Source organism: Hirundo rustica, chromosome 2 (genome assembly GCF_015227805.2).
Source record: "Hirundo rustica isolate bHirRus1 chromosome 2, bHirRus1.pri.v3, whole genome shotgun sequence".
In the NCBI taxonomy this organism is placed as follows: Eukaryota; Metazoa; Chordata; class Aves; order Passeriformes; family Hirundinidae; genus Hirundo; species Hirundo rustica.
This window is the reverse complement of record NC_053451.1, coordinates 46,970,860-46,994,157: the sequence shown is the minus strand read 5'-3', so window position 1 is coordinate 46,994,157 and position 23,298 is coordinate 46,970,860. Positions and strand designations below refer to the sequence as shown.

General features: G+C 38.6%; 1 protein-coding gene across 7 annotated transcripts in view; it reads left to right on the top strand.

Moving 5' to 3' along the window:
- The window catches only part of ATP8A2 (ATPase phospholipid transporting 8A2), a 315,186-nt gene that overhangs the window by 168,383 nt on the left and 123,505 nt on the right, over window positions 1-23,298 (top strand). For all 7 annotated transcript variants that reach the window (XM_040057228.1, XM_040057232.2, XM_040057229.2 and 4 more), the window contains one exon: window positions 2,484-2,594. In XM_040057228.1, coding sequence (XP_039913162.1) covers window positions 2,484-2,594 — 111 coding nt within the window. The remainder of the gene's footprint in view (window positions 1-2,483; window positions 2,595-23,298) is intronic.

Here is a 23,298-nt window from a genome sequence, read left to right as displayed (position 1 = left end):
AAAAAGAAGCTGGTGACACGGGCACAGAATTGCAGCATTCAAAAATTACTGAAACACCGTGGAACTGTTTTTTTGTGATTTTGTAGAAGAACTTTGTACTGATTAAATTAGAAAGCATACAAAAAAATCCCTCTAGTAGAGGAGACTAATACTGTGTGGTAGTATGTGCTTAAAAAAAAAAGTAAATTAGTGTTCAAAAGAAAAACTTGATCTCCGTGGAGTGTATTTCTTTCAGTGAAGACATATAACTCCCACTAAAACATTACTGTATGTGCATGCCTTGAAGGCAGAGTATGTTCTTATTGAGTAATTTAAGACGACCACTGTAATGTAGCATCTCATGTTCTAATGGTATTTCAAATGCAGTGCTGCCAGAAGTAGGCACTTAGAGAAGAGACAGTCTCTATATAGGCTCATTCGGGATTCCAGGGAGAATCAAAGCACAAACCAAACAAAAATAAAAAGCCAACTTGTGTCTGACTCCACTTGAAATAGCTTCCACAGGTGCAAGGAGCATCTGTTTGAATCATCCTTTTCCCTTGAAATGATATTGCACCAGTGACCTCTATTTAGAGAATTCCCAAATCAAATGACCTAACTAGTTAGAGAGACAGTCGTAGACTTTAATAACTTTTTTCTCTCAGTAAACAGCTTTATCATTTTAATCCAGAGAACATCTGGTGTCTAGGGACTGTTTCCTTTTCTTAATTAAGGAAAGCTTCTTTATTCATCAAATGTTCTTGTTTCAGTTTTCTTCTTTGGAAAATTGGCTTGTTTTGTGGATGTCTTTTCACTGTCTTAAACCTCCCCCCCTCCCCCAATATGCCATCATCTCATCCTTCAGTCAAGATGAATTCTAGAAGATAACCTCTGTATAGAAGAAGTTATGCTAGGCTGGATACAGAGACAACACTAAGAACTTACACAGACTGTTTGACAGATAGGCTGGCCAGGTGTTCGTAATGTGCCCTGCTGATTCAAATTGCTGTAAATACAGGGGTGTCCAAACAAAAACAGTGTCTTGGTAGAGCCCCTGTCTGTACTGCTCTGTCCCAGTAGCTGTGCATTTGCATAATATCAGCATCAAAGAAAATTCAATTCTTTGCTATGTCTTAATGGGACTCTTCACTGGTGTGAGCAGGCTCAGTGTGTTCTTTAGGCTCTGAGTATCTTCCTCTCAGTTTAATGAGAACACAGACAAGAACAAAATGGTAGGCCACATCCAAGATGGTCCCTTGTTAGATTCAGCAGAGAGAGCTTCTCAGAGGGTTGTATCTATTCTCCTTAAGTGCTTTGGGATGACTTTGTGGCAAGTTTCCCATCACCTTGGTGGTGTTTTGTTAGTGATGTTGATGAGCAAAGTTGTAGCTCTCCTGCATATTAACTGGAGGCGTTAGGGGTCTAACAGGTCAGCTACTCCCTTGGGGTTGAACCAGTTACAGCTCTAGCTCAAGTTAAGCAGAGAACAGTGAAGCCTGCTTCACTTTTGTTTTCTCCCCTGCTCTGCTGGCATAGCCTAACAAATCTGAGTTGCTGATGCATGGGAAAGAGGCTGTCCTTACAGGATTTGTGGTTCAGTGATTTCATTGCTGGAAAGCATAGGAGCAGAGCTGCCTCACGACAGTCCTAACTCCTTACTGTAACTTTTGATTTCAAATAAGTTTTGGTTAAAATAAATGATTTACAGTCTAAATTTAGGCAGTCAGGATTTTCCTGTCAAGTCACTTTGTAGAGAAGGAAGCAAAGCAAATAATTACCTAAGTGTCCAAGATCCCTTCAGGTACGCACATGCTAAACAGTAAATACAGTCATCGCTTTGAGCTATGGGTAACTGGGCAAAAGAGGAACGCTGCAGGTCATAATAAAGTTCACTAACAAAGCCAAGACTAGAAAATTATGCGTTCCCCAGTCTGCATTACAACACTGTCTGCATCAAAGTCCATTTTCAAAAGTTCTGAATTTGTGCTTCATCTGGGGCTCAAACTAGCATTAAGAGGTACACAATTATACAAGATCCTTTTACTTGCCCTTTTTGGCAAATGCTGCTTTATACAATAGTTTATGTAACATGCAGTCACATACATTTTGTGGGCAGAAAATGTTAATGTAAGTATCTATTCTCTATAAATGCATCTTTTGTTCTCCTCTTGTGTATTTTCTTTCAGCTCAAGGCAGTTCTGATTATTAGGTTGTTCATTTTACACAGGGAAAAGGAGATGCCGAACCTCAAACACTGATTTTGCCATGAGGATAATATTAACAATTTTCACCATTTAGACCTTCAGAAATTTTGCAGAAAAGACTGTAGCTTTAAGGGTTATAAGAGGGGTTTTTTGCATAAATGTTCTGTTAAGTTGTTTAAATATTGCACTTGAACAGCTTTCTGAGCTGATTTGAGGATTTTTATTTTTCCCTTGAAGACAGGCGTTTACTTTCAACCAATTTTCTTTGTATATGTAAATACTTCTTTTCTGTTTTTTCAGTTTTCCTACTTGGAGAAGCTCTTATTGGTCCATGGTGCTTGGAGTTACAATCGAGTTACCAAATGCATACTGTACTGCTTCTACAAAAATGTGGTTTTGTATATTATTGAGGTAAGAGTAGCTAAATGGATGGGTCTTACTGGTGCTTATTCCTTAAATCATTTCTTGTAACGAGAAAAGCTCACCCAAATTGATTGAGCAAGAAGGACTGCCATTTTTTTCTCATGTTTAACAATGTAAAATTCAGTTTCCCTCCTCAAATCAGTTCACTTGAATCTTTTAATGTTTGTAAAGGAAGACCAAAGCTTTTCAGTACTGTGAAGCTTTGGATATGAGATGTCACAGACAGAGTTAATTCCTTCTCTATATAACAGCAAATGCTGTTATTGAAAGCATCTTTGTATTCATGGAAACATTTCAATTAGTGCTTATATTTATAAAGACTTGAATTTGGGGGCTAAATTAAAATCAGAAGTTCATTTAATGGTATTTAATAGGCAAATAATAAACTATGAAGAACTATAGCCATTGCTTTGAAGTTACAAAGGTCATAGATTATCTGGAACTGAAATTAGTTTGCTTTGTTTTTTGGAAAGTGATGACATAATTTTGTAAATGACATTCATTTACAAAATGAATCAGGTTATTTAATTTAATAATTAAATTATTAAATCAAATAACCTTATTAAAACATAACTGTATTTTGAAAATAATTTGCTAGAAGATGTCAAGAACTGAAACTGGTTTTTAAAGAGGACTGAATACTGTTACTACCATTCCATTCCAGTGTGCTTAAGATAGGAGTGTAGTTCTCATGCTGCAGAGAATATATTCTTGAATTTAGGATTTCTCAGGAAGGGATTTTTATAATGTGCTGTTGTCTAGTTAGAAATACTCAAGGAACTTGATACTCAACTGATCAAACCACCGACTTCAAGTGATCACTTGGTACAGCAATTTCCACTATGTGGATCAGTTTTATTAATACATGTACATATATATTAGATTTTCTATTTCTTTATACAGTTCAGCAGCCATGAATGAGGTTAACAGAAAATTACAACATTTATAATTACGCAGATAGTTATATCAATTAGAGGAGATAGTGGGTGAGTGATATTTCGTTATTTAGTAAGTCATATTATTATAAGAGTGGTCAGTATTCCTGACTCCATCAGGGTTTGATCACCTTGTGTGTATGACGTGAGAGAACAAATATTGTCCACTAACCTGTTCCACTTTCCCTATGCTATTTCTGAATTATCTGTTAAAATTTCAACACTCAGTAGTCTACTGCAAGAGAGTTATCCTGTACGTCATGTTTTTAGTAAAGGTTTTTATATGCTGTTGGAGATGATAACAATATTTGTTATTGTGCAAAGAAAATATAAATAGCTTTAAAAGTAACTCTTCTAGTGTATTTCTTACTGAGCATGGCTGGCCGTTGTTGGGGTTTTGCCTGAACTTTTCAGAAAATGCTTAATAGCTTCATGATTTCCTGCTAGGGCTCTTTTCTCTATTTGAAAATTAGTTTTGGAAGTCCTGCTTCCAGCTTGTAGTACAGTGTATCTTTGTTTCTTTTACTATAGTCTGATAAGTCAATTAAGTTCTGCATCAAGTGTTGTATAGTGAAGCTATGCTTTCCCATACAAGCAGCTGTGCAAGGAGTTGAATACAAGTGGAGTTCTCTGGGACCTCCATCCTGAGGTAGCTCAATTCCTTTACCCTAGGATGGAGTTTTATTAGTCAGATATCTCTATATGATACATAAAATCCAAATCTGCTCTGAGAATATGAGGTCAGAGGTTCTCTCCACTGTCTTAGGATGTGTTCAGTTCTTTCTGCATACTGTCCTGAGCCAAATAAGCTTTTGTGTCTCCTCGTGTCCGTGACTGAGGATGAGTCAGTTCCATCCAATGCCTGAGCACTGAAATGTCTTACAAGATGCAGCCCTGCACCTCAGTTACCCTTCTGTGCTTGTGGTGCGTAGAAGTTGGGAGCAAGTTTAAGACTTTAAGGGCGATGAAGTGACAAATGATCTTGTCATCCAGCAGCAATGGGAAGAACTCAATTTGGCTTTCCCTGGTGAGTTTCCTTTACTATCAGCCTTAAGGAACTTCCCCTCCAAAACTGTGTAAAACTAGCCAAATTGCCTGGAATCCCAGGAGACACCAGTTTTGGTATCCTAGGGATACAGCGTAGAGAGAAGAGATCTTTAATTCCCTCCTTAGCTTTACATAAAGGAAGAGAGGTTGTTTTGTGTATGTGCTGCGAGGCTTGGCAGTGCTGATCAGTTTGTGGTATGGAATGATGCTCATGAAAGAGATGTTCCATGAGGGAATAAATCCTCCAGCTTGAGAGAATGGTAGTTAAATGCCTGGCGCTTTTGCACGGTTGCTTGTGTATGCAGTTCCTGATTGTTTCCCAGTGCTCTGGACAAGTTTAATATTTACCCATACTTCCTGCTTGGATGTGTGGTGAACAGGGAATATGGTTTTAGCATCATAATGAAACAGGGATTTGAACTTGAGCTACTTTTTAAGTATCTTCAGAAGGATTGTACTAAGTAAATATTTATACAGTTGAATGAAAAAGCACATCATGAATATGTCTGTATCTGTTTTATTTCAGTGGAATTTTAACACCTGAGGAATAGATATAGTAAGCATTATATAAATGGCTTTTGCAGCAGAGAGGCACTGAGGCTATCCTAACTTTCATTCCCTGATACTTTGCAAACACCAGAGAGAAGGAAGAGGTGGTGGTCCAGCTTGGCAGCAGATACATCTGGACAGAACTTGCAGAGGCATGCAAGTTAAGGCATTAAGATTTAGCTTAACTAAACAGTGGTAAATGCTTGAGAAGAGCATATTGCCATCTCTTTTCCCAGCATCCCAATGTTGGTATAACAAAACCCCTCATACATTAGAAGTTCATCTTGATACCAGTTATGTACACTTAAACCTAGAGGATCCAAAGTGTTGCATCTCTGAAACATAAAATTTACCAGGTGTTTTTTGTTTGTTTTGTTGGGGGGGGGGGGGGGGCGGGGGGGGTGGTTCTGGGTTAAAATATAGAATTTGGGGTTTTGTGAAAAGGATACTTAGGTAATTGTCATCATGGGCTTTACTCCTAGGAGGTGTCGTGGGGTTAAGGCTGGTGCTTACCTTTCTGCAGCTGATTCTTTATGGAGAGATGAGGGCCCAGGAACTGTTTTCAGCTGCTTTGATGACTAAAATGTGTGCCCATATTGAGATAGTTCCGTGTAGCTAGAGAGGTGATACAGCAGACAGCAGGTCTTGTGGTTTAGTGATTGCAGGGGCAATGGAGATGAAAGTGTATTTTCCCTCCTTCTTGAAAAGGCCCTTCTAGTATTTTTCAAGAGGTGAAGTTTAAGTCATCAAAATAATAAAATTTAGTGAAATCTGAAAAGATTTTGTGTTGGCTTAATAGCTGGAAACTATGTTCCTCTCCTTTCTCTAGCCTCGTCTCTCCTTAATCATTACTTCGTCACTGTCCTCCCGCCATTCTCTTGATTTCTCCCTTTGATTTTTGAAAATACAAAGCTAAGTGGAGTATAAATAAAAAGCACAAAGAGAAGCAGATCCTGGAAATTCAGGTCTTTTTGGTTTGATTCTTGGCCCAATTCCTGAACCTTTGTATATCACTGTTTCCAAAGTGCTTCAGGGTATAAAGCTGAGGTTCCCATACCTATGGACTCACCTGTCAGAAGGAGTGCAGAATCTAGTCTTTCCATCCAATACTGTTTGATAGATTAATTGCTGCTTCTTCCCCACTCTTGACGATCCATGCTGGGTCTGTCATAGGAGTGGCAGGGGAATCTACATGGAAAGCTGCCAAGATGGCTGTAGGGATGAAATGCATATAAAGTCCTCTCTTTGGTCCGTTTCTTTATTTCCCATGACTGCATGCACTAGCAGTGTGCAATAAATCCATTTCTAAGGAAAGCCAACCATTCAGCATCATCCTGAGGCAGAAGATCATTGACAGAGTTTCAGCTTTTAAAGATTTGACAGAGTACCTGGGTACACTCACAAAATACCATTTTGTTCAATTTCTTATGTACTAAGAAATTGCTTATGTACTAAGAAATATGCTGGCTTCAAACTGAGTAGTGAAACAAAAGATCTGTTTCACATCTGTTGAGCAGATATGTTTAACTAGAGATGATATAAAGTTGTCCTGTTGACATCAGAGCTTTGAAATAAAGCTGATTTCAAATGTAAAATAATACAGGAATGTTGCTTTCGTGTCATGCTTGGAGAAATAGAAACGCAGCAAGATCAAAGGTGGTATCAGAAATATCAGGTAAGAGTTCAAGACCTTTGGGAATGGTTCTGTGGAAACGGTAGCATGGAAGATAGCTTTCAGGCCAACTCAGTGTGCAGGAAAAATGTGCTCAGTACTTCACTGGAGCGTGTTGGTTTTTCGAATATGAAGCACTTCTGTGTTATATACTGCTGAATGAGTCAGGGGTGAGAATAGATGGCCCCATGTCAAGGTCTGGCAGCATAGGGCTGTGACACAGAAATGAATGGCAAGTGGGAAGGGGAGAGTGTATTCTACATACCTTGGTTGCTGCAGAATTTTAATTTCTACTTTAAAAATCCAGAGAAGAACTGTAAGCCTTGATTAGAAAGTTATTTCTTTGTAGATGCTGAAAGGGAAGTCTAATATGTGAGCAATGTTAAAAAAAGATAACCACACTAAACAACAAAACACTAAGATCATAATTTTTCTTCTAGAGCTAAATTTCCAAGCTCTGAGTAAACACAATACCTAGATGAACATGCTTTTAAATATGAGGTGATTTTGTGAATCAGCAAGGTCTGGCAATGAGAGCTGTTAAGTGCTCCATGCACTCTTAGTGGTCACCACTTCAGGCGAGCTGATAGCACAGGCTGCAAAAGCACACATGAAATGTTGCTGCATAAGATCTTGCATTTGTTGTTCCTGTTTTCTTGCTTTCCCATCAAACAAAACAGGTATTTTAAAAAATATGGAAAGCAGGCATGGGAATTTCAACTCTCTTCTCCAAATGGTAGGCAGAAACGAATGTATCTGTTATGGTACTAAAAAATAACAGCTCTAATGCTTCTGTGTGCTTATCCCTGATTTATATGATCTGACTTACCTACGTCTCTGTGCTTTCTGTTTCCAATTGACTTTGCCACTCTTTGGTTACAGCCAGGCAATAGAAAACCTTAAGCATGGGGATTTTTGCAGTAAGTTGAAGACTGAAGTACTATAACTGTTGTCACATAAAGCAACTCTCTTAAAAAATAAGAGCAGTCTTTTCCCCCAGCATTAAATTAAGGATAAGAACATCTGGCTGCAAAACTTTCTAACAAGGATAACAAGAATAAAGGCAGCTAGCTGTCTCGTCTTCTTATTCAAATTGTTCAGTTGCCTGTTCAAATACTTCAAATGCCAGTAGGCATTTAATAATTGTTACTTCTGTGCATACATTCAGATGGTGTGGTAAACTCTTATCATGGTGGTGCGAAGGAGGAACCTGTGTGTGACTTCCATTTCATATCATTTGGGAATCTAGATTTGGATTCTCACAAATGTATACGTATCCTGAATAAGTAACTTACTCTCTGTAGACAGGTGCTTTCAGGTAGACAAAAAGGTGGGATTCAGTGTCCTTAAGATTGGTATCAGGTTTAAATTAGGTGCCTGAGAGAAAAGTGTGTAGTGTCCCTACCTTTGTGGAGGCTCCAGGCTCATGGAGAGCACTGTGAGAGTGGCAGGTATGTCACAGGACCTGTGACATCACCTGTCTATAGCAGCAGCACTGGGAGGTCTGTCTTAAGGTAACTGAATCCTATCCAGAAAGAGAATTTTTTGTTTGGTTCTTATTTGGTTTTTGAAGCATGTTGAAGAAAAGAATTCCAAGCCTCTCAGCTCAAGTAACGTTAATCAGTTCAAAAAGCGCAGAATATTTATGGAGGGTATAGTACAGAACTTGGAAGACATGGAAAACACAGGAATGAACAGAGTGTGAAGAACAAAGCTTGTGAAACTCAGCATTGTATTTTGATAATTTGTGGAAAAACAGGTCTTACATATGTGCTTATTTCTCTCTTGTACTGTTCATCAGCCTTGTACATAGGTTTAACATGGAGAAGACCTAGGGCAACACAGAATACTATTATGCCCCACTTCCTGCCCACCAAAAAAGCTGATTGCAGGCTCCAATTCAAGAAAACATTCTTTAGTAGCAGTCATTACAGGAAACAGATTCTGCAAGGAGCCTGCCAAATTTCTTGGAATATTGTAAAATACAGTTTTCCGACCAAATCCAAAATTGTCCAGATAGTGCTTTGCTTTTTGTTCCTAAAATATATACCTGAATTCTTTACAGTACCTGGTTTATATGCTGCTACTGACAATTTATTCTCTATTTCAACCCCCTCTTGTCTGAAGAAATTCAGCATTATGTATAGGCTGATTTCATCAACTTTAATCCATGATTACTTCTTGTTTTTTAGCTTCCTAATTGAGCATGTTAGTCCCAAGAGTTTCCGAGGAATCAGTCATGAAGATAAATCTGTGCTAATGTTTCTTTCTTTTTGTAGTGCTATGCATGCACAGTGAATCATGAGAGAGCAGTCCATCCTCCCAGAAAACCGAATTGGCCCAGCTATGTAGTGGCTGGGTTTGATTTTTTTCCAAGCATGATGGAAACTATCAGCATTGCTCTGAATTTATGACCACTGCCTTGATTACACCCTGCAACCAACACAACCTGTAATTTTTTAACATTCCAGATATTATAAATGATAAATCAGGTTTGTTTGCGTGGTCTCAAAATCTCTAGATGAAACACCCATCAGATTCAGTACACACTGCAATAGATCAAGAAGAGATCTACACGGATATTTTATTGGACATAGAGCATGTTGAGTGCCTGGATCAATTTGTTGTATACACTTACAGGAGAGGAATATGAATGGCGCAGTGATTGGTTTTTTCCCCCCCTGGTAAAATGTATGCTTAATTTGGTGTGAAAAATCTTAAAGTCATAATTTAGTGGGCTTATATCAAAGCAATGATAATGTTGCTCTCTAAATTTGAAGACATTTGATGGACATTTAGTCATCTCCAGAACAGTAGGTTCTTCAAAGCCAGAATCCTCTCATCAGTAAGTATTTTTTCATTTTAACTATGTCACCAATAAAAATACAAGTTCACAATTAGAAGAGAGATAGCATAATGTGAAGAAGCTTTCACTAGGGAAGATAAACCTATAGTATGAAAGTTAGGAAAATCCAAGCCTGGGGTTTTTTTATCACAAAACCAGCTTTGATATTCAAGAGTTCGTTGTTGATAATTTCAGCCCAGCTTTCTTTCCAAAAGCTAAAAGTTTTCACATAAAATATAACTCTTCTTACAGCATTGAGCATTGACTTGAAAAACATTGACTTCTCTGACTCAGTATTGGATAGCCCGTTATTTTAATAAAAAATATTTTTTTAATAAAAAATACTTTCATCTAGGCTAATTCAGTGCACATGACATTACTTGTTGGTACAGAGAAGGCTAAATTTCAAATTTGTGTTGGTGTTGAAAGTGGAAATAAACCTTATAAGGGAATTACTTGTGCTTAGTACTAGAATGCTGAGTTTAGCAATGCTATTCTGCACTGAAGGGATGATTTTGAGAGAGTTTTTATAAAATCCAGCACTACAGCTACATTGATGCATATATGGTAATACATCTATTCACAAATATATCCTTTGGGCCTGTGCTGATTTTCTTTCTGGCCTATACCCCTATAGATGGACTTCCTTTAGTAGAGACATCTGCATGGGAATAACTGAGAGTGAAGTAAGGTCCTATGCATATTACATGCATGGAGCAGGGTTTTTTGTCTGTTTTGCTTTTTGCTAGATAAGCTGTGGAGCTGTCATGCTGAAGATGTGTGGTTTCTCCATTTCTACCGGGACCTCATTGCTCTGAATAGCTATCTTCAAAATGCATTCCTACAGCAATTTACTTGTCTTTCATAGACTTATAGAATAAGCTGAGTTGAAAGGAACCCACAAGGACCATCAAAGTCCAACTCCTGGCCCTGCACAGGATATCCCCAAGAGAGTCACACCATGTGCCTGGGAGCATTGTCTAAACATTTCTTGAGCTCTGTGAGGCTCGGTGCTGTGACCACTTCCCAGGGGAGCCTGTTCCAGTGCCCAGCCACCCTCTGAGTGAAGAACCTTTTCTTGATATCCATCCTACGCATCCCCTGACACAACTTCATGTAATTTCCTTGGGTCCTGTTGCTGGTCACCAGAGAGATCAGTGTTTTTGAGAATGATAGTACACAATGCTTAGAAAGGAGGCTGGAGAGGACTTGCCTTGGTGCCAGTGACTGCTGACAATTTGGAACTGACAATTTGGAGTCTAATTCTCCTGTTTAGCTTTGAGGCACTGGCATTAAAATGGCTATGTAAGTGTGTGTGTTCTGTTATTTAAATACAGCTTGGAAGACTTGAGTCTTCCAGGGGAGAGAAAAGCAGAATTACTTCTACTCAGTTAGCTGTATCTGCTGCAGTTAAACTCAGGTGTTATCCTTGTATTTAAAACACTGCTTAGCCTAGTGAAAAGGAGGTCACTGCAGTTGTTTTTGCACAGCTTTTTGTAAAGCAAAGAGCTTTACAAAGCTCTTTTCAGAGTGACAGACTGTTTGGAAATGCTGCAAACAAGGTATAACACTGATTCACAAGTCATGCTTTTGTGCAATTTCACAGTGTGGAATTCAGCTTGGAGCCCACTTTTGGAAATGCGTGGTGACTTGCCTGTGAGCAATCTCACTGAAGTGACTGAATAGTAATTGCATTTTCTACTTTCCGTTGTTTGGAAATAAAGTTAGTTTATTTGTTCCAAGCCGCGTGCTAGGATGTTGTTGTGTGAGCACAAGAAGCACTGGTCTGTGTGGACTGCATTTCCCTGCCTGAACTGAAGTCTGCCTGGCTGCCATCTGCTTGCCAGTAGGCAGTAAGGTCAGGCTACAGCTTGGTATTTTTTTGAGTGTGAGAGACTTGATCATAACATTGAAACATTCTGGTTAGTGTTCAATCATCTTGAAGCACTTTACTCATACTTTGCCTCTTTGTCCCCGGCAAGTTAAGCAAAAAAGCTGATTTTACCTGAGCTCTAACAGCAGTCTCACTGGCGACTTTTCATTTCTAATTGTTGATAAGGCATTTTTCTGGCATCTTTGGAGGTACTGCTGGAGTATGTTTCTGAAGATCAGGTTTTCTAGGGAGTCATTTTAGTACAGATGTATGCAATCAATGAATTAATAACTCCTGGTGTCTTAATACCACTTCATAGACAACTCCAAAATCATTCTGAATGCTAGCTCAAGAATGTAGGGTCACCAGATTTTTGAAATATAGAATTTCTTTCCAGTATATGTATCATGAACTGAGCTGGTCCCGATTATTCTGAGGTTTCTTGGGTTTATATGTTCATGACCCAAAGAAGCTAGGGCAGAGAACAAATTTAACTGAATAGAGCTTCCATTTTTAAATGCTGCTAGAAAATAATTTTGCTATTTTACTTGGATGAGCACTAATGATAAAAATACCTCTATCCAGTTTCACTAATTAACCACTAGAGATTGTTTTATCTTGGGATGCATAAAAAGTGTCTGTAACCTAGTTTAAACGTACGTGAAGGATTTAAAATAAAATGTATCTTAGTTTGTCAAAGAAAAAAATCTAGAGTATAGCTTTGGAGTGTTTGTTTGCCCAAGTTCACCGTCTTGAACCAAATTTTTTTTTGCTATAGCTGAGTCAGAGGTAAAAACTATACTGTGTCTTCCATGATCAGTATGCAGAGTAAATCTGGGACAGCATAGGTGGTGCTTTCAAATGTGCTTTTACAGCCTCTTCTACTCTAAAACCAGTTCAGTGCCTTGAATGTATTTGACCCATGGGATATCTGCCCTGTCAGGAGATAAAGCTCTGTGGCTAGGGACATTTAAAAAAGTTGTCACTCAGTGCCCTTGAGAATCTCCCTTCCGATGGGGGCATCCTGTGTCACTTGACTGAATAGGCATTAGGAGGCATAGGCCTGTGTGACAGCCCACAGCAGGTGTGAAAGCTTTGAGTAACCTGCCCCAAACAGGTTATCTTCTCCTGTTCTACTGAGATGTAGAGTCCTTGCAGATAGCTGTGACTGTGATATGCTTCTGGTTATTTTTGTGCTCTAGAGAGAATGCAATTGCTTTTTGTAACTCCTTGCATCTCCTCTATCTCTTGTTAACAAAATAATTTAGAACATGTTGAAATGCACTAGAAATAGCAAATTACACTGCTTACTGATAGTATTACTTTTGGGTTATCCACTTGTCTTTACTGAGATGTCAAAAATTTGTCAGTTGTAGCTCCTGCCCCTGAGATTCCATTGACAATTCATAATGTTGCCTTGTTACTTCTCCTCTTCCTCACTGTTTTCAACCTGATTCCTTACATGAGCCATTGCAGTTTGAGTGTAACGGCTGTGAAATAAAGGCATCCTGGACCAATGGGGCTTTTTGGGTTTTTTTGGGCCAGGATTCACAGCCCAGTGTAATGAGATCTGTGGCAGAGAAGGGAGAGGAGATTCAGGACTAATACTTAAAGACTGAGACAACCATCTTCTTAACATGTTTGTGGGTATATTTAAATGTGGAAAAATGTCAGTAATCATGGACTTAAGCTAAAACCCCAAAACTATACCCCAGAAGACAGAGGGGCCCATTCTGTGGAAAAACAAGAGCTAAGTGCTGTTGATATGTGTTTGGGTGTATGTTACAATCTGTTTCTGTTCCATCAAGACAAAGACATGAGGAACCACTGGTGGCTTCCTGCTTTCAGAAGAGTCAAGATGGTCAAAACTTGGTCTGCCAGCTTTTAAATGTGACAAAAATTATTTTGCTTTCTTTCTCCTTGCTGGATTTCTTTCCTTAATTGCTCTGGCATGAATGCATTTAGAAGGGGGGGAGATGGAATATATTAGCCTAGCTTCTGCAAGGATTTAGAAAAAGTATGTATTATGAACTGCATAAATACTGTATCTGTTAGAAAAGACATCCAACCACAATGCTATCTCTGTTAGTAGATGACAATGCAGATTGATTTTATTAATGGTAACTGACTAAAATACATTGACAGCTTAATTGTAGCATAAGCTTAACTACAGTATTCAGTAGCACCTGAACCTCCCAGCATTATTTGTGATGATGGTTCCTGTCAAGTTCAATTTGAGTAGAAAGGTGAATCTCCCTTTTTGCTTTGCTAACGGTGTCTTGACCTTTCTCCCTTTGGCTGCCGAGGAGTGACAGGTGTCTGGAGCAGCAAAGCAGTGTGACACTCAGCTTGTGCATTGTGTCAGCTCATATTCATTAGCCTTAAAAATGATACGTGGGTTTGTGCTACTCAGAAATGTCTTTATGCCTATTAATATGTCCTGATTAATGTACAGTATAGGGATAGGCTGTTGAGTTGCTACACTTTCTCCTGGTTTTTGTGGTGTTTTTTTGGTTTGTTTGGTTTGGGGTGGTTTTTTGGTGTGTTTTTTTTTGGGGGGGGGGGGGTGTTTGTTTGTTTGTTTTGGTTTTTTTTATTTACTGTTGTTGAATTCATAAGAAAATCTAGGAAATGTCAAGTTGTGATTTCTATAGTGGCGCTATTAGTCTTTGTTTGCTGCAGTCTGTGTTGGTGGACTCGCGCCAGTTGTGCAAAAAGAACTGCAGCTGCTTTCTCCACTTTGTGCAGTGCTCACCTCCAAGGCACCACTTCCCTCTGAAAGTCCCTGTCCCTCCTGCAGTTTTGTGGATGTTGCTGTACCTGTCACTGGGCTGTGCTTTCACCATCACTTGAATTCACAACTGGGCTGTGCTTTAATCCAACATGAATGTGCGCTGCCATAAAAAAGGCCAGTCTGGTCTTCATGTGTCCCCAGGGGTGTGTTCTTTCCTCTCTTCCTTGCCAAGGCATTAGTGTTTGCACAGCTGCAGGATGGGCTCTTTAAGGTTAGAATTCAGCCAGATGACCTTCCTGATGTACACAGGAGCCTTTGGACAAGAGAAAGGACCAGCTCTTCTGAGAGAGGTATAGACTTTGTCAGACTTTACATGTTATTTTAGTAAGCTAAGATGGGAGCCTTTGCTTATGTTATATCAGCAGAAAAGACAAAAAAATTGGAGAGGTGGAGCAAATGAAGAGGATGAATTGATTTATATGATATCCACAGTAATCTCCATGGCATAACTGCTTGGGAACTTAAAATTAACCAGTTTTTCTCTTTTGGGCTGTCAGCGTGTCTTTTACTCAAAGACATTCCAAACACAGACCCAGGGAAGAAGAGGGAAGAAAGTTGAAAAGTGGTACTTAATCCCAAAGACATCTGAACAAAAAAACCTTTGCTTATGTCAGTGACATGTTGTTGATGTGCATAAAGAAGCTGTGATCTCTCAAAAACTGAGAATGCATCAGAGACTGTCATTTTAGCAAAATGTATGCATGATTATTGGATTTTATGGTGTGTGATTTGTGGGGTGTATGTATGTGGAGATCTTTAAGAATGTGTGCTAGGCCATCTGGGCAACAAGAAGGAGCTGGTTTGTACTAAAATACAAGCTATTTCTGCAATGGAGGAGTGATAAAATGATAGCAGAGAAAGTTCTGGCAGACTGTTTCTCTGGAAGCAGTTACTACTACTTCTTAAGCAACTCCTGATTTATGCTGAGTTGAAATAAGAAGGTAGGAGCAGTAAATCTAGGGGAAGAAGCAGGAATGTTACCTGAAACCAGGATAGTGTTTCAAGGGATGCCAGACCTGAGAGTTGCCATTATCTTCAAACTGACTGGTACTGCTGAGAAGGCATCATAGGGAAGGCACGAGAATGAAAGTGAAACATAATAAAATATGGATTAGGATTGGAAATCCTTAGGTATTTGGCTTTTGGGAATGTAAAATGTTACAAGTAAGCCTGGCAAACTTTCCTTTCTTGGACTTGGTGAAGGAAGGGGAATGTGTTGGTGGTCTCTGAAGGGTCTCTGTGGGATTTGTGAAGACCAGTGTGGTGGGGGGGAGGGGAGGTGGCATTTGGACAGGCATAAACCTCTCCTTTTTAATTTACCTCCCTTCCTGAGGAGAACGACTGTTGTCTCTTCAACAATGAAGTCTTTACCTTGTTTGCATTTTAAAAAGTGTGACACACAGAATAAAGCAACTCTAAGCACGCTGGTTTTGGCACTCACACTCCTGGTACCTACATTGTTTCCAATGACTGAGACTTATTCCTGGTCACTATTATAATAATCATGCTCACTGGGAGCTACACATGAGCATGAAAGGCTGTCTGCCCAAAAGCTTGATTTTATTTTTTTTTATTTTTTAGTATGACTTTGTTTCCTATAGAGCAGGTTGCGTCATAATCTGAGTGTTGACTGGCTGGTTTCTTGGGTGGGTGTTTTGGTTGCGTTGACTGATTCTGTCTTCCTACTTGTTTTACTGGTATGTCAGTGGGGAATCATGTAATGAGAAATGTCAAGTGCTCCCTTTACCCACGTTGGTATCCACTTGAGATTCATTACTAAATTTGTTATTGCTTTCTTATGAAAATGCAAATCTGCACTTTTTTATTGCAGCTCCAAAGGAGCAATAAATGATACAGGCACTGGGTGCAATAAACTCCACTTGGGGTTGTGAGCCCATGGTTAAGTTTCTCATTTGTAAGAAAAGTTGCTGCTGCATACGTTTCTATAATATAAAGTCTAGCAGTACTCCTACATCTGCTGTCACCTTAAAAATAATGAGGATAGATGAGACTAATTATCATATTTCTCCATTTGGAGGTATAGCTGGAAGCCACTCTGGTCAGCAGCAAATGTCTGTTCTCTTCTGTTTGAACAGAGCACTTACTATTTAATTCTAATAAAAGAGGACAAACAGATCTTTGCCTGCCATGCTCCACTTATTTCCCCCTCCACCACCAGCATCAGTAGCATAAACTCCTGTAGTGAGTACGTATCTCATTTCAAAAAGTAGTTTTGATGGATGGCTGCCTGCTTAACAGTATATGAAGAATATATGATATCTTTAAAAATGGCTATTGTATTGCATTTAAATAGTTCCTGTTTCCATTGCAAATATGAAGTTGTCCTGGCCTTGTCTTGTGGAGTTTGGTACTGAGAAAAATCTTGTGTGATAACACTGTAAAAAATAAAATGTAGAAAGTCTTACTATCTTTTGTCAACACTTGCAGAGCTGGTGTGAATTTTGAGGGTTGTATACTTTCTCCACTGAGTGCCTGGCTCATGCAGCAGCATCCCCAAAATCATGAAGTACCTGGTTTTGCCAGACTGTTCTAGGAAGTCCTGAAAAATAATTTGGGATAATACCAGCATTGTTCAGGTGCTCACTGCTATATCCTCTGAGACTGATTGCAACTACATCAGAGAATTAGAGGTTTTAAGGCATTGTCTTAGAAATGTACATGCTGTTCTCACACTCTTAGGTTTTTTTCCTTCCAAACCATAAAAGGCTTCCTTCTGAATTGAATATGCATGTTTGTGTGTGCACCACCTGAAGGTGTCTTGCTTTACCAGCCATAAAAATGTTTAATGTCTGCTGTAAAGCAGAAAGGTACCTTTATAAAAGTTGTCAGTCACAGCTGTTTCACCATGTTGGGGAAGAGGAGCAGGGAAAAAAAAAAAAAAATAAAACAAAACTAGTAGTAGTAGTGGTACCAAAATTTAAACTGACTTACAGGTTTCTCTTTAGTGCATCAAACAGCTGGAAGTCCAGCACAGTTCCAGCTGAGAATTAATAGTTTTAGCATACTCTATCAGTGATTAATGAATTTCAGCTATTTCCTGAAAAGCATTTTGAGCTGAATCCCTTGGATGCACATCTCTTTGTATCCTTGATGTATTTCTCAAAGAGGAGCTATTTCCATGTTTGCATTACTCTTGTTTAAATCTGCTCCCAAACAATTTTGAAATCCCCACTGTATGTACAACGGGAGGCTACAGTTTGCTGTGTGTCAGACTTGGTAATTCCCAGTATTCCTTGTCTTTAAAAGTAATCAGTTGCTAATGAAAATTTAAAAGGAATAGAGTAGAACAAGCATATTGCAATTAATATTTTCAGTATTTCAATTTGTGGCGGTTATTTCCCAAAATATGAAACAAAAATCATTTACTGAATTTTATTATATGAATAAAATCTTCTAAATTATGTTTGTAGCCTTAGGAAAGTTAATCTTATGCAGCCAAATGAATTGCCTCTGTGAGATGAGTAGAAAATGTTCCTACTTGGTGTTGCTGAAAAGAAAGTTAAAAAATTCAGCCACCTCACTGTTTCCTTATTTCCTAGAAGGACAATTTTTTGCAGCAACAAGTCATTTGGGGTCACTTCTCTGTTGTACTGACACCTGCTTTAAATAGTAATATAAAGTGTAAAGTAAACTACTGACATAAAGGTCAAGAAGAGCTTGAAGATCCTGTATTTTGTTTTTTTCTAGTAAATATGCATGTTTTTGAGATGATACTGATTTATTGTTGGAAGACAGTTTTGTCAAGAGGCCGTCTAGTTGGTAGACATCAGGAAACTGACCTTCAGTACCATTTGTTTTCTGCAGTCACTTAAATTAGAAGGGAAATACCTTACTTATTGTTTGTGGAAGAATTGGGGCAGTTGCATACTTTTTTTCTGTGCACTGGTGACACATTATCCCTCAAGGTTGTTTGCCTGTATTTCTAACCTGTTTTTGGACATGTGCTTAAACCCTAAAGAATACAAAAGCCTAATGCACCTTAATATAGGAAGATCTTATTCCATAGTATTCCAGTGCAGTAAATCATTTAATCAACAATATCCAAAACTGACAACTAGAGAATTCCTGAAGGATGACAGATTGCCATTAGGGTGACACAAGATGTACTGTGTGTGCATTTTTAATAAGAATGAATCTCTCTAGAGCCTGGGGTGGAGGGGTCTTAGGAAATGCAGGCAACTTGAAGAAGATGCCATTCCAACTAAACCCTACAAGATGGTAATGAGCCCTGCAAGTTCATTGTCACACCTGTGATAGTCTCTGTCATGTTACCTACTGGTCAGGATTAGGAGGATCTCTAAACTTCTGGAAGGTGTTTTCTAGGGGGTCATGGCTTTTGTAATTATCACCTAGATTGTGAATTGTGAATACAATTCAGAAGCTTATGTATCATTAGTGCTGGTGTACATGCCAGTCTTTCCTATATGAAGGAAAGGGAGCCTTGTACTGCAGTCATTTGTTCTCTAAAGTTATTCCTGCTGGCCTACCACAAGTAATCTTTTTTCTTCACAATATTTGTGTTTTCTCATCTAGGCTTCCCTGAAGTGACTCTGCTTATGTTACTTGCTCTTTCTCTCAGAACTTGTTACAAACTTAAGTATTTATGTTGTGTCTTATATAATTTCTTTCTGTAAGATATGAGCACTGAAGATGTAAAAGTGAGTCTTCATATTCTGCTTTACTCTTCTGTTGCAATGTCACTGCAAAATTGAGAGGTTAGAGTGAAGTCCTGATTCTGTATCGGATTTGATATAATCGGTTTGGATCTGAAGGCAGATTTGCAAACTGCCAGCTGACGGGCAGGCCCTTGCTTTAGCATCCCGTTCATAAACTCAGAAAGGGGAAGTTTAACACTCATGTTTAAAGAAAATAAAAGAAAACCAGAAAATCTGTATTTTCAGCTATTTGAAAAGATGAGAATGCAGTAAAATTATTCTTATAGCTTATCAACAGAAATATAGCTTTTTTTTTTTTTTAATAGCTTGTAAATTATACATATGCATGGTTCTCCTTTTCCTTAATGTAGGTTATGGCTTGGCTTTCCAGTAGAGATGTGTGATGTGTAATACAATATATATACTTAAGTTTTGATTTGAACCTGAATAACCTATATTAAGTTTGATCATGTGTGGGTATTAGAATGGTTTACAGTAAGTAATAATCAATCATAACAAATGACATATGTTGATACCAAGTTGTAACTCTGCTCAGTGCCTGCAGTATTGTTCTGATTTGAAGTAATCCATTGCAGTTAAATTGAGCACATACACACAATGGGTTAAATTTAATTGCCTGGCAGTTTGCTGTTTGGTTTCATGATACCACACAAGGCCAGAGTACTGGAGTCTTCAAAAAAAATGAGGTGTCCAAAGTTTCAGCTCTTTATCTGTCAGACGTGGTGAGGTGAAGTGTAGAAGACCTTTAGAGAAAAGACTGAGAGGAGAAAACACCTTTAAATCACTCCAGGGAGAGCTTCAGAAAAGCAGAACCCAAACCAGTGCTTCTCTATTTTCAAAGCAACATAGGCAGGCATAGCTGCATGACTCTCATTAAGTTCGTCTGTATCGTGCAGCTAAAGCCCCATGCAATGTTTTGAAAATGTAGGAAATAAAAATGGTCTTAAACCAGACATCTGGGCTTCTATCCAGTTTTCTGGTGATAACGTCTGAAGCATGCCATTAATAAAGCATCATCCATGGGCTAAATTATTCAACTATAGAACTCTTTGCGGAAGGCTTATAAGTCAGCTTTACTTTAAAACAACAACAACAGAAGGCCAAAAGCTTCTGTTCACTCTTCTCTCAAAGCAGCAACCACTGCTAAGCTCAAGGCCCTTTTTCTTTTTAAGTATTTTAACTTTTTTTCCCCTTGTACTTTTCAAATATTTTTTTACTTTTTCTCAAGAATTCTCACAGGGTACCCATCTGAATGTTTGGTTCCTAATTTTTGTAGAAGAGAGGTAGTGCTTTCTCTTTCCTGGTTCCTTTATCTCAGATGAATTTCTATACAGTCCAGGTGCCAGGATTGGAAAAAAAACCCACGTCTTTTCAGAGGTGTAAACCCTACTGTTTCCCTGTCTTTTGTATTTTGATGCTGACAGGAAGGTAGTGATCTTAGTAACACTTTTTAGAGCCTTCAAACCTTAATATTGAAAAAAAAAAATTTCTTAATTTTGAGGAAGGTAATCTAATTAGCTACTTCTATAGATGAAGGTCTTAATCTAGGGAAGTTTGGGTTTGCCTTCAAATTGGCAAGTTTTGGGCAAGGTTTGGGTTTGCCTTCAAGTGCCAACAATTAAGCTGTGTGTAGGTGAGGGGTTATTTTAAGATTTCCATAAATGTAAGTAACTTGATCATATTACTAAATTGTAGTGACAACTATGGTATCATTTCATAAGTGTTTTCAGTTTGACAAATGTTTTGTGTTGTCTTAATCTGGTATAAAGTGTGGGAGGAATTACTAAAAACGTAATTGTGAAAAAGTAAGCTACTTGCTTTGCTGTGATACAGTTGTCTTTGGTGGCTTTTTGGAACACTGGAATCTTTATAATTTGCTTGTAATATCTCTTATTCATGTTGAGGGCAAAACATGCAGAGCAGTCATTACATTATATGTCTGTAATGATAATGGCAAGTAGGAGACATTTTAGTTGTGAGAAATAGCTTTCAGTATGATCTTGTGATGTACTTTTGTGTGTTGGGTTTTTTTTAAATCAGCCAAGGTATAAATTGCTTTGCGGCAATGGATGTACTTCATGGGATATGGTTGTGCTTATTAAAACATGGCAATTGTTGGTTATAAATCTAAATCTAGTGCTGTGTTGAGAAGAATAATTGTGTTGTATTAGAAATAACCTTGAAAGGTTTGAAAATTCCCATACAAATGAAAAACAACTTTTCTGTGGGTTGTTTGTTACATCTCATGTGAGAGACGTTAACACTGAGTGTAATTGACACCTGTAACTACCAATATTCTCTTTCCTCTTCTGTTGTTTTATGGGGAAGATCTGGCACAGCAGTTTTGAGTACAGTATCTTGTTTTAAATAGGATTTAACCTGCAGGTTTTATCCATGAGAAAGGATGTGAGTTGATGTTACGTGTGCCATACTGTGAACATGCCACATCAAATGAATGCTCTTTATTTGCTGTACAGGTGCTTTGCTCTTCATTTTTATAATCATGGAATACTCAAGAGTTCCCAGTGCTCAAAAGGAGTCATACAAACTGATTTCTTCAGAGAAGTACCCTGCTCTATGAAAAATCACCCCAAAATAGACCTGGCAATTCCTCACTTCTGGTTGCATCCTCCCTTACATCTCTGGCTGCATCTCTAACAGCGGACGGAAGGGAAAAGCTTGTATGAGCTTCTGTAGAATCTAAGTACATTTTTCTTGTATGTGGTCTGTTTCTTGGTATCTGAACTCAAAGTCTGCAAACATGTAGAAAGATTGCCCTGCACTTCTGCAAGCAGCCCAGAACTTTTGACTATGAGTTTTAGGTGGGTTCAAAACACTGGGCTCAAGTGCAAGCCTTTATATGCAGAAGGAAATAGTGCAGCAGTTGACAGAGCAGTGGTTTATTCATACCTGGCTAGGAAGGAAAAGGAACATTGTAAACAGGACACCAGTGAGTCAAAGTTGAGGGGTTGCCTCTCCACAAATTTCAGCATGTCAAAAAGCTGGTTAACTGGCAATATCAAACAGTTTGGTGTAACAACAGATTTTTGTCAACTCTACCTAGAAAACAGGGCTGGTAACAAATATATAAGAAACAGAGTGGTATCCCAGATCTTTTTGGGCTAGGATGGGGGGAAAAATATTTTTACCAAACAATGGTGCTAAGAGGTAAGAGAAGTAGTCTTTTAATCTAAACATAAGAAGGATTATCCAGTGGCAAAAACATTTAATCTATTAAATGCTTTTCACTGCACATGGCCCACAACTAGTCTGAGAGCTGTCACCCTCAACATATGTAGTCCTTTAAATCATGTTAGTAGGCTTAGTAACCTAAAATATCCTCTTACCTTGCGCTACATCCACAACACGAGACATTACTAATGCTATGAACACAAACCTCATTCTTTCCAGCCCTTTCAGGTTTTGTAAAGAAACTTCGTGCAGTTGGCTTACTCAGACCAAGCTCAAAGGGCCACAGGACAGTCAACCTACTGTTCCCCCCGGTGCTGACTCTGGGCAGTGTGGACACAAGCCAGTCAGTATCTATGAGACTGGTAGTCAGCTCTCTGGAAGAACTGAAAAATACAGCGTAGCTATTGCTTCCTCAAAAGACACCAGAGACCCATCTAGAATTCCCATCTAGAATTGAGCAAAGCAAGCTAGCTTTGTATTACCTAGTGCTCTTCCAGTCTCTCAGAACCATTTTCTTAGAAAGAGTTATTTCATCTCTAAATAGAATATCACAACAGACTTGATGTTTCATTCAAGATTGTCGTCCATACTGCAGCACAATAATCAACTCCATTTTAAATGCGGGTTTTAAATCTGTGGAACAAGCTATCTGGGCTATCATTTCAGTTTAAATCAGGCTTAGAGCCTTCACAGAACATTTGGAACCAATTTAAGTGGATTTACAATCACATCGCAGTTAAACCACTGTAACTTCCTTGTGTAGACAAGCCTGTATGACAGGCAAGGGAACATTTGTTTATAGTTTGGATGACTATATGAGGGGAAAGAGGATGTCAGAAATAGCCCTCACTTCACTGTTTGGGGATTTTAGCTCTGAAAGTTGAAAGGTGGGGGGAAAAGCTTGTTATTATACTTGCGCTACTCAAATATTAAAAGAAACTTTAAACCACTTTACATTGGGTCCTGTCTCAGTCACTCAATTTTAACAATAGAGAATGTACCACTACACGTGGCCACATCCAGCCGCTTGTGGAGAAACACATCCAGAATTTACATGTCAGACTCTCTACCCTTAGTAAACTACATGT